General features: G+C 46.8%; 1 protein-coding gene across 1 annotated transcript in view; it reads right to left on the bottom strand.

Moving 5' to 3' along the window:
- The window catches only part of IGSF11 (immunoglobulin superfamily, member 11), a 29515-nt gene that overhangs the window by 12799 nt on the left and 4317 nt on the right, over positions 1–12399 (bottom strand). Inside the window, exons 3-8 of the mRNA XM_009330445.1 lie at positions 4700–4863; positions 3263–3470; positions 2314–2469; positions 1195–1317; positions 812–962; positions 13–119 (exon numbers count right to left, since the gene is read on the bottom strand). Coding sequence (XP_009328720.1) covers positions 13–119; positions 812–962; positions 1195–1317; positions 2314–2469; positions 3263–3470; positions 4700–4863 — 909 coding nt within the window. The remainder of the gene's footprint in view (positions 1–12; positions 120–811; positions 963–1194; positions 1318–2313; positions 2470–3262; positions 3471–4699; positions 4864–12399) is intronic.

Raw genomic sequence — 12399 nt, 5'->3', positions numbered from 1 at the left:
CATTCCAGTAGCGGCTGTTGTAGGTGTTGGAGGAGGTGAGGGTGTCATTCTCCGACGAGGATGCGTCGGCATGGAATGTCTTTGCAGCGGAAGAGCATTTGGGTGGCAGGTCGTCCTCCCTGGGAAGGAGAGGGCATGAGGGCACATGGAGGATGCTGCCCCACTTGCCCAACACCGCCCCTCCCCCCCGCCACACCCTGCTGGAGGCAACACCATCAATTCAAGGTGAAGGACAGCACCAATATGAACCAGCATTGCTCCTTGGCCCATTTGCTCATCCCTCTTTGCAGGATGCACCTCTGTGCACATTAATTGCTTCATGTGCCTACCGCTGAGGCAAACAACCCATGCTCATGTGTCTAGGGGAGCAAAACCAGTGGTTGTCACAGTCACTGGTACTACACAGGCAGTCAGTATGACTGTACCTGTACAACCAATGAAGCTGATCCAGGAAGCTACCAGAGGGAAACACTGTGTCTGTAACACCAGAGAAGATTACAGTTGTATGTCTAGAGCTTTTCAGCTATCACTGTCCAGTATTGTGGATCAGGATCCCCACCACGTGCAGAGTCACTCTCCTACGGAGCTAACAATGTCAAACCAAAGCTCTCAATAAAGGCAATACTGAAAACAAAATCTGTCATTACCATTCTTCATTTGCTCCCTACTTTTTCTGGACAGATATGGATCCCTGACCCAGAGGAACACACTCAGGATTAGCAAGAGTGAGATTTCTGATTGCCTTCCTACCAGCTGCTACTTTTGCTGGGTGATCAGAGGTCCCCTGCCACCAGCTTTCCCTGGCCCTTACCTTATCTCATTGGGAATCTCCTCCTCTTCTTCTTCTTTGTGTTTATTTTTCCAGTAAAACAGTGCCACGGCCACCAACACAATGCAAACAACGAGCACAACGGCGCCTGTGGCCACTGCTCCTGCAATCAGGCCAATGCTCCGGGGGTGGGCTGTGGGGATGATTGAACAGAGAATGGAGAAGAAATCAGGGCTGGGCTGTGGCCATCCATGAGCATTTGAAGCTACCGTGGCTTGGGAGGGGAGAAAAGCAACGTCCCTATTCCAGGGCACAATGATCTTCCAATATGAGAGGCACATGGTGGCTCACAGCAAACATGGTTACACACTTTACTGTCACAAGACAGAAGCAGGTGGCCAAGCCTCTCTTGGCAAAATACTTACGTGCAATGACTTGCAGGTCCAGAAGGCAAGTGCTGGTTCCAATGGCATTTGAAGCCACACATTGGTAAAGACCTGAGGACACAGTGCTGATATTTCGGAGAGTGACAGTGCCCTGGACTTGGTCTAGTCAGAGAGAAAAGAAGGTTTTAAATCCCTCCCCCCCTTGAGGAAAACCATGAAAAGGCAAAGCCAGCAAATAGAGAAATTTGGTGTGAGACTCTTAAGAGAGAAATAAATTAGGAAATAACCTTGAGATGGAAGCATTGTGCACACACACACACACAAAAGATTAGGTCTTAAGGAGCTTACACTATATGTTTCTTTTTCTTCTTATAGATGTATTTCTGCAAATGAAAGCTTGGGACTCTCAGTGTTGTGTGAGAAAAGGGAGGAAAGAAGAGATGTGCAATTACCTATACCCAGTTCTACCTGCTAAATTCAATCCGGCCCTGCAGAACCCCTGCTCTCCCATCCCTGGACTCCCCACCCCCTGCTCTGCCAATTTGCCTCATTCCTGAATTATGTAAAACTTAAATGCTTGCGTATTATTAAAATACAGCAAGATAAAGGGCAAAAGTACAGCTATCAATGCTTGGTCAGGACACCTAGGCTAAGAAATCTTATGGATGGGACTTGGAGATGGGCAATACCCAGTCTGATCAGAGCCTTGCTTTTACAGACATCTGAAAGGCAGCTCTGGCAGTAACTTATTGGAGAACAGTGTGAGAAGCTGGCGGTATTTTCCCGGCATGATTCTGCCTCCATTCTCCCAGTTTCCAACCTATCAGCCTTTCATTTGGTTTAAAATGGTGGTGAGTTGGCAGCCGAAATGTCCAGCCACATGCCAACATCTGGCAACCATGTTCTCTCTCTCTCCCATTTGACCAGACCCTTGTTCTTCAATGGGGAACATGTTTCTGTACCAAAAAAAACATGAAAACTGAAGTGGCCACTGGAGGGTACCTAGTCCGCCATGGGCTCTAGGAATCTTTGTTCCAATAAAGTGACCATGCAAGTGATAGCAGACACTCAATGAGCCATGCCACCTCTGGTGGCTCAGACAAAGGAAAGCCCAGGCTGTCACCTGGGAAATAAGAGGATAATCAACAGAACAAGCACCTTGTGTGGCAGTTGGGGGCAACTTGGGAACATTGTCCAGTTTCTCCCAGAGGTATGTTGGCCGGGGGATGCCTTCTTCCGAGCTGCAGGTCAGTGTGATATCGCTGCCCACGTCCAGGGACCCCTGGATTCTGCAAAGTGGGGCAGAAGGAGGAACTGCGAGAGAAGAGGGGAAAGTGACAGCAGATCAGGAAATATGACCAAACAGTGGAGTGCAGGCTCTTTCTGGAACACGCTGCTGGAAAGCAAGGACATGGGCATGAGCTGACAAGGGGACAAGAGGGAGGCAGCAGACAAAAACCCATTAAGGTTTGGGGGGGTGACAATTCACAAAGATTCCTGACCCACCAGCCCATGAAGGTTACAGACTACTGCTGACTTTCACAGGACCCAGTACTCTTAGATCCCTCCCTAGAGAAAAAGGTGAACTTTTCTGTGTTTGAGACAGCAAGGGTGGTGAAAGCTGACAGAGCTGCAGACAGAATTTGCTGTGGTTGGGTTTTGCTTTCGTGTCCCTATAATGGCACACACTCTGGAGTATTTAACATCCTAGGGAGCATCCAGTACTAATTGCTTTCATGAAAAGGAAACAAAGATCTAAAGTCATTCTCTTCTCCTGTTGCTATGCACAAAACTCTTATGGTTCCTTCAGCTCTCCAGGATGCCCTCATACTTTATTCATGCTTCTTTGCAACTCAACATCACAAGGCTGCCACAAAATCTTTCTCTCCACCATATTTTAAAACTCCATTATATGCTACCTGAATATGAAGGCTATGTGTCCTACAAACTCCCACAATACCCACAAGGCAGCCCATCCCTCACCTCAGGATGTCCATGGGCTCCAATGCATACACTACCACATTGCTCTGCTATGATGCACTATCATGCACAGAGGATCCCCTTGACCCTGTTCCTCCCCTCTCCCCCATAATCCAAATAAACACACCCAAGACAGTAAGTCCAATGACTCCAATATTCCTGACGCCTCGGTCGGGAAGATTGTTGACCAAACACTGGTATGTGCCAGTATCCGATAGCTGAGTGTTGTTGATGAAGATGGAGGCACTGGTGGTTGGCATTGTCACAGCAAACCCCACTCGCCCATAGAACTGGGGTGCGCCACCAAAGATCTGACCCCCTTGGTAGAGAATAACCTGGAAAAGAAAGGAAGGCTCAAGCAACACTCTTCAGGAGCTGAGCAAGGAGGAAGAACAGCAAGCAAAACATGGGCTTCCAAAGCCAAAAGGACGCATTCCTAAAGCATCTCTAAATAACCAGACCTCAATATACAGTAGTCCCAGGCAGACCCATCCTAGCAGCGGTGTTTTCTCTACAAGAGGAACACACTCTGCAGCCTGTTTTATGTCAATAAAAATGTGCAGAGAGGTAACAGACCAGATAGATACCCAAGTCTTCTGGCATAGCTGGATTGGCAATACCAGCCTGCTTCATATAATAGTCATTACCCACCTGGACAGGATCAATGTAGAGAGGCAGAGACTCTCTGCAGGTCAGTGAGTACTTTGATGGAAAGCATCCGCCCATTGGACAGTATCATTTTGAGTCTCAGACAGTAAGATCCTGCTATGATTTGACACTGCTTACTGAAGATCATTAGATGAACTGAATGACAGGCAAGGCAACCCTTGAATCTGCACAGCCTCTACCAGTCAGATGGCTTATATAGCAGTCTGTACTCAGACCAAGTCCCTGAGGAGCAAGTACTCTTCAGTGCAGGTTCTCATAACTGAATACCAAATGTGATGGGGCAGTGTGACCCAAGACAGATGCATTTCAGAGCAATGGCATTCTTCTGCTGTCAGAGTATGTGGGCAAAAACCAGGCCAGCGGATCTCAGGTTATGATTCTTGTGCCCACCACAATGGACTCTCATTTGCTAGTGTTCATAAGAATGGACTTGCATAAGCAACAGACAGTGAAAAAGTAAGAGGGGAAGTAAAAGGGGAGATGAGTCTATGAGAAGCCATGTGTTCTGGCACATTTTGCATGGATTTCACAGATTTAAGACTGCAGCTGCTCCCAGATCCTCCAAATCCCATATCCAGCACACCAAAACCTGGACTACATCTCCTGTGCTCTTTTGAACACACAAACCACCAGAGATCCAGGGCAGCCATACAGTATCACATACACCTGCCCCAATTGCACATCCAGCCAAGGCAGCCAAGGACACAATGTGCATCAGTTAACAAAGCGTTAAAGAAATCAGATTCATGTAAGATCCAGAGAGCATGTTCAGCGATGGAGGGAATGTTCTGGGACAAGAGACTCAGCATTGTAAAGGGACTACATCCAGATTGGTGTGAAAAGGGTGAAAAGGAAAGCCCCAAAGAAATGCATACTCCAGTAAGAAAGGACCTACCTGTTGAGGCTGGTTGGCGTTAGAAAGAGGAATGACCATCCAGATGACATTAAGGTTAGTGAGAGCAGCGTTAGTGGTGAAGGTGCAGGGCAATACTGCTGTCTGGCCTCGGGCAACCTGGATACTCCCTGAACTGACTGACACCTCCAGAGGACACACCAGACCTGGAAAGAGAAGGACACCCAGTTCAAGCATTTCAGGAGAAGGACACCCAGTTCAAACATTGAAGGTGGACCCATACACATGCAGGTCATGACAACATCATCCTGTTGTTACACAACTATCCCTTACCAATTACTTCAGGCTAAAAAGAATTATATTCCTCCCTCAACAGATCAGGCTGCTCTCATGTGGACATTTTTCACAGGCAAATGCAGATAGGCGGCCCTTTTAAGTGAGAGCACTCTAGTTTCAGAGCCTCTGGAAACAACAGGTTTTGTTTTGGCGACAGAGGAAGAGCCGGAAAAGCAGCCAAGCTGTGTGTAAGAGATAATGAAATATGTTTTCAAACCCATCAATCTTAATGATACCCAACATCACTGAAACAGAAAAGGAAACTGCATTCTAAAAGTCTTCACCAAGGGGTAAGAAGAGAGAATGTGCATCATTAAAGAAGAAACACAGCCCTCCCCCCACTTCTAACCCTCATAAAGTCCAGCACGAGCAGACACATTTTAGTGCTATTTTTAATTTAAAGGGTTAAAAATCTAAATCTTTTCTAGTCCAGGTATTTCTATCTATCTGGTGAAAAATGACTACTGATAATGGAGGATCTCATCAAATCTCATTTATTTTCCAGCATTTCCACCATTCACTTCTTTGCATTCCACACAGGCCGGACAGGGCTCAAAGCCTGATAAGCCCCAGCTTCCCAGCGCAGCAGCTCAAGGCTGCAGTTTTTAGACTGCAAGTCACACAGGGAAATATCTCCATTCCTACTGGCAAAACCTTGTCAAGTGAAACTAACCAAGCAGTCACCACCACCATTTTGAGTAGTACTAAAATTCTTTAAACCATTTTTCCCCACAAAATCAAAATATTGACTAGAAAAAACATCTCTCTACATGACGGCTCACGATCTTCTTGTTCAAAGCATGTGGGAGGCTGCTGGAGGAGAAGGCAAGGAGTTTTCAAGATCCAAGGCAATATCAGAATATTGCTAGCACCCAGGTATAGTCTGTGGACCGCCCTATTCTCTTGCTGACTCCAGGAAGGGCTGCCAGCAAAGTTTCTATTTTCTGCCAAGAGACACTGGTTTGCTGAAGGTGAAATGCTCCATGAGAATAGGTTTCTATCTGAACTGCAAAGAAATCAAACAGGCTAATTTCTGATAAAGGTGAGGGGTCTCCCACACGCTTGTCTGCTGGGATCCTTCCCAGCCTACCTAATGGAGAGATGGGGTCCTCAGAGCCTGGAAGTGCTGAGCTTCAGATGCTATAGATCCAAAGTTTCTAGCACCTGAACAGCCTATGATGAGTTCCTGGGTTTGTACTGACTGCTCTGGAGCTGCGACACCCCAGCTTGCAAATCCTCAGCAACCTCCTCTGGACTTCCGTTCCCTCCTCCGTATCTCCCACCTCCAAAGCCCCAGGTAGTTCAGGGAGGCTCAGAAGTGTTTCAGAACAGAGTCAGACAAAATGCCATTTTAATCTCTCCAAGTGAAATTCACGAGTTTCTTACTTTGAAAAAAACCCAATCAAGTCTGACTTTCCTCACAGGCTTGGAACACATTTAAAAATATGGAACATTTTGGAAATTCCTAGGGAAACAGTTCATCTCTGGTGCTAACATCTCAGAGAATTAGGTGCCTGGATGAGGAACAGCTGGTGAAAGCTTAATCCATCAATCCCCTATGCAGGGCTGCCAGCAGCAAGTGGAAGTAAATAATTTGAAGAGCCGGTAATAAGTATCACCTTTATCACAGGGTATCTGCCTTCTAGTTGCATCTGTGGTCAACAGACTGGGAATGGCTTTGGACTCCTCATTTGCTTATGGCTGACCAGACAGTGGCAGTAGCCTAAAAACCAGAAGTGATCCAGGTCAACTTTGGAGATGTCTGTTACTGAATATGACCCTGACAAGGGATCATCTTTTCTGCAGGCCTAAATTTGAAGGCTACCTTGCCATGACTACTCATCCAGGCTAGCATCATCCATGTGCTAAACAGTGTGCAGGTGGTCACAGTAATTTTGACATTTATTGGATTAATCTCTCTCCAACATGGTGCAGAAAGCTCTTCTGCCATGTTCAGCATAGATTTAATGAGATGCTCTCCATGAGAGGAAAACCAACTACTCATCTGATTTGGAATAGCAACGTGTGTTCTTCAGCCCCATCCCTTTTCACCTCCACTTTCACCTCCAAGAAAAACCCACACATTCAAATTCTTGTCATTCAGGAAAAATAATACTTAAGTGTGAGTATTCACTAATAGCAAATGTACTGGAAAAGTCAGAGTTTACATTTTGCATTGCAGGGTTAGTTACATCAATCACTCAGTCATCAAGCTGACGTGATTTTCATACCTAACCACCCTCTTGCTACTCCTAATGTTTACTATTAGTTGACTGTAAACATCCTGCAGAATAATAAAAACACTAAAATAGAACATGCATAATTTCTTCACTGTAAAAATAATTTTCAATACATTTGAGAATTTCCCAACTGACTTATGAACAATTTAAAAAAGGAAAGAAAACACATAAAACACATCCCTTTGCTCTGCCAGTGCCCCACTCTCACCCTGCAGCACCTCACAGCCCCCATAATCTCTTCCCCCTTTCAAGGCACCACAGCATCCCTTTTAATTTGAATGCCATGGAGTGGTTTCTGTGAGGGGGGGGACTAAGGAAGAGCTGAGGTCCCCGTCCATTTCTCTTGCCAAGGGGAGCTGCTTTGAACCTGGGCATGCAAGATGAGCACCCCTCCACCACCATGCTGCCCTGTCTCTGTCTTGTTAAACCACCGGGCAAGCCAGCTCCTCAGACTTGCTTTTGCCTCATGCATCCCAGGGCCTGTCAGCTGCTCTTTGGCCCGGGATGCATACAAGGCAGGCGGCACTTAAAGACAAGGACTCATTTTGTTAAGCTAAGTGGCACCTGCAGGGCTACAGCTGGGGAAAACACACACAACCGCTTCTGACAAGTAAGTTTAAACAAGACGACAGGGGAGTCAGGAGACCAAATGTAGGCAAAGTCCTCTTCCACCAGCATAAACAGGGAGGTAGGCTGGTGTGTTAACACAGCACCGGGAGGGCATTACTACAGTGTGACTCCTCTCCTAGGGAGACAGCTGAAAGAGCAAAGATCAAATCCTCTTCAGAAGCTACAGCATCTTTCTTTATATCTCAGACTACTAGAAAACGTAACAGACTTACACATGCCTTTGCCTATCTACACAAGGATCTATGTGACTGCATCCTTCCACACCAATACTCATGGCCCAAAACACGGATGGATGCACACAAAGACACATACACTTATAAACCTGTATGCCCAGGAAGACACCTAGTAGGAAAATTCAACCAAATGTTACATGTTTAAACATTTCAAAATTAGGAGTTGCAAAATGTGGCTTTGCATTAATGCAAAAGGAGGGAGACAGGGGAGAGAGAGAGAGGAAGAGATTTCAAATTTAGCATATCTATTGGGATAAGGATTTTTCAATGCAGCCTAAGGAATGAGGACTTGAATTCCCTTGGGTAGGTATAAATGCAAATATAGATATACGCATATACATACAGCCCAGTCTACTAAGTCAAATTACACATAAGCGGTTGGAAATATCAAGCAAAGGATGTTGTAAAGGGTCTCCTTTTGCAAAGGTACACAATCCAGATCTTTTCTAAGCATTCAGAGAAGTTTACTGACTTGTGAGAGACAACAAGAATCGATTACCACCTAATCATCTCTTAGAACTGGATTACAATGGCCATTACACCGTCTCTTGTATGTGCAGTCTCCTCCTTACTTAGTAATTAAGCATCCCTGTAAGCAGCATTCCTGGAGGAAGAGCAGGGTACACCACTGTCAGCAGAAAGAGGAATGGGCCCTTCCTGTACGTAGGACACTTTGATCTTAGCTTGATTCTGCAAAGAAGCTTTCTCCTTTGATCCCGATGTAGCGGGCTCCCATCACTAATTAGAACAGATGCTCCATTTTTTTGTCCCCTATCAGGGAACCAGCCAGCAGAACAATGTTTTGGCTACAGAGGGTCTTTTAGAGTTTCTTCATATTTCCAGGACCAAGTAATTATTCTGGCAACAGATCACTCTGATTTAATTTTTGATGGGTCACTACTGCTTTTCCAAGTAGCACACTCAGCTTCCTCCCCTGCATCCAGGGAGGAGTCCATGTAGGTAGTTCATACAGCATGACACAAGCATGTAGGTCCCAGCCCCGCAACCAGCATTTGCCTCCCTGCTGGGTATGAGGAGGAGGCAGATGCTGCCGCATGTTTGCTAGCTGCCCTACAAGGGTTGCAAGCCTGAGAGGCTTCAGAATATACCAGATGCAGTAAAGCTGAAAGACACAGGCACATCTTAGCACTTTGACTCATACTAAGTTGACTGAAAACGTTCCCAGCTCCCACCCACTGCCACACCTCTCTGCCAGAGATCACCAGCAAGACCAGCAAATCACCTCGGCTGACAGCCCTGTGCGGGAAATGAGGACTTCCACCACCATCACTCCACATCAATAGGCCAGATTGGAACATGAACAGCTGATGCACAATCACCAGTCCATATTACCGTGATGGCAGATGGTCACAGACCACAAGGGCCTCAGAGGCTGCAGAGGCTGTGCCTTCAGGAAGCACTGTGGTCACGCTGTGGAAGTTGTGCTAAGGGCATGTCCTCCTCTACTGCTGGATCATCCCCAGCACCTGGTTTTCAGAGGCAACCATGCTCAGCAAGATATCTGGGTATCACTGGCTGGGTTGCAGTATAGTGCACAGAGAGGGTCTTCCCCCACTGTCTTTAGCTGAGGAGTGTTGATCTCCCAGGACCACAGAAAAATAGAAGTTTCTTTGGAGGGTCATTCATACCATGAAAGTCAAGCTCCTGCCCTGCCTCACCTTCTGGAGGACACTCTACTTTGCAAGTACCCCCAAGAACTGTTGGCAAGTCAGCAGCATTTGGCACCTGCTAGCAGCAACCTCCTGATACTCAATGGCGTGGGAGGCTGGGCTAGCATGACTTTGCATACGCAGAGGCCAGGGTACAGGTTCACTCTGCAGTGCTGGCAAGCTAGGGAAGCAAATGGCCAGGGGAGAAAGGAGGGAGGGAGGTGTGAAAGGGATTAAAAAAAACTCAGCTGCGTGCATTCTGCATCTCCAGACCTCCAGGGAAAACATGTAGAAATGTGTGTGGCTGGGGGGAAAATGAGAATAAAGCTTCAAGCTGTATCAGCTTGCATCCGAGACCCAGGGAATGGCTCCCCCTGTCCCAGTGCAATTAGCAATCCTATTGCCATGTGCTGGGGAAGATGCCTTTGGCAGTATGACATTTTGGGTCCCTTGTTGGAGAGGCAAATATGAGGTCACTCAAAAGTTTCAAGAACAGGGCAGGAACACAATGTTCGATCTAGCAACTGCAGGCAACAGAGGGAGAAACTGCAGAGCAGACTTTTTCCTGAGATGAAAGGAAAACACAAGATGCTGTGCCTTTGGTCTGCCTCGCATGTCTGAGTCTGGGACCAAAGCTGCCTTCGGTGCTAAAGAAGAGAAACGCCTCCCACCCTAAATGAGCTGAGGTACATTGCCGACTCAACACACTGAGCAGTAGCAAAACCTACAGCCCAGGAAGGAGTGACTCACAGCTGGAGGAGACAGTAACAGATGCAGGGAGTACTTCTGCCACAGGACCTACTAGTGCAGCAACCATTCAAAAGTCCCTGAAGGAGCCTGACTTGCAGTTGCAAGCACTGATAACATTTAAGTTATATTATTATTAAGCATGATATGACAGCATCCAAAAAGGCTGCTCAATAAGCTGTCTGAATACTGGTTTTGCCCATTCTCACCAGGGACTGAGTATCCTCCTGTCATTCTAGATGTGCTACACTTGCTAGTTCAGAATCTGTCTAACCAAAAGCAGTATTTGCCCAGCCTGGTGTCTGGAGGTAGCTTGCAGTAGACTCCACCCTGCTTGCGGAACCAGCATCACCAAGCACTCCAGTGGAGCACAGATCTGAGTTAATGCCCAGCTAGGCTGAATTATTTCCAGTTCACGAAGGAAATTCTACCATGGAAAAAATTCCAGCCTCCAAAGCCATTCTGCAGAGCAGGCATCTGGGACAGATGCACACTGTCATAGTAGACTGTACCCCGGGGCCAATGTGCCCTAGCACAAACTTTCCTGGGGAGGATGCTTGGTAGAGACCTCCTTGGAACAATTATACTGGGAGCTGGGAGCAATGGTGTGAGGAAGGGAGGACTCTACCACACTGTAGCCCTTCTGCCAGCTCACAGCAAGAAGGCAAACTTTGGTCCAGAGACATCCGCAGGGTGATTGCCTCCATGCCCCAGTATGTGGGCACATGTTATACAGGTGCTACAGGGAGCCTTCCCAGAGAGCCTGTGGGGCATGCTGAGGACATCCAAGAAAATATCATGCTTCTATCAGAAAAGAGGGACAGAGACTTTCTAGCATAGCTCCTCCTCAAGACACAATCAACACTGCCTAAGCCACTTCCAACGGAAGTCTGTCTAATTTAGTCTTTAAAGCCCCCCAGACAATGTCTGTACTGTACAGCACAGCTTAGCAGTCTGGTCCAGCATTCAGCAGCCCCTGCTTTCTTGTAATTCCCAGAGCTCTCATCAGTGGTGCCTCTGGGCCCCTGCCCTTCCCGCTCTGCAACCCAGCCATGCAAGTCACACTTGCCAACCTTGTCCCTTCCCCTTGCCCTGTCCAGCTCTTTCTGCACTATCCCCATCACAATGATGGGCAAGTACATAGCTCAGAGCTAAAAAGAGAAGATGCAATTGGACAGAGTTTGGCCATTTTGTTCTCTGAAACAGCTGCGTCAAACTTTGAATATCTCAGATGCTAGACTGAGAATTTATTGGGATTAAGCCTGTTCCCTGTATTTGAACAGGGACAATATCACAAAATAAGGGTCATGCTGGCTCTTTCTGGCTCACAGGTCTAGCAAGTGTATAAGGCAAAATAATTTCCAACTCTTTCCTTCCTATCTTTGCTGGCTCTGCAGGACAGACTGGAACAAACAGCAGGAAAACTATCACATCTAGCATGGTTTTAGAGCAAGATCTCTGTAACACAGGTGTTAAACTTACACTGATGCTAACTTTTCCTCTGAGCTGTGTATACAGTGCTACTCTCTCTGTTAAATGCAGGTCAAAGGCCAAGTTAACCTCTAAGCACCTTTATCCCTGCAGAAATCATCAGACACAACTAGTGGTATCTGGTCATCCCACCAGCATGGAGCCTCCCAAGTAAATAGATCCATTTTACCACCGTAAGAGCAATCTCAGGATTGCTGCCCACCTTGTAGGATATGTGGGCCAGCAGACACTAATCCAGGGAGAAAACACAATGTCAGGGTCTTGAACTCGAGCCCTGCAGTGTTTCTTGCCAAGAACTAGACCAGCTGATCTGTAACTAGACATTGGCTATCTGTAAATCTGTGCTGATCACACCGACCCTTCTCCCTTACCATTTATAACCTCAGCTGAACTAG

This window comes from Pygoscelis adeliae, unplaced genomic scaffold (genome assembly GCF_000699105.1).
Source record: "Pygoscelis adeliae isolate BGI_AS28 unplaced genomic scaffold, ASM69910v1 Scaffold120, whole genome shotgun sequence".
In the NCBI taxonomy this organism is placed as follows: Eukaryota; Metazoa; Chordata; class Aves; order Sphenisciformes; family Spheniscidae; genus Pygoscelis; species Pygoscelis adeliae.
The sequence above is the reverse complement of the archived record's forward strand: the minus strand, read 5'-3'. Positions and strand labels throughout refer to the sequence as shown.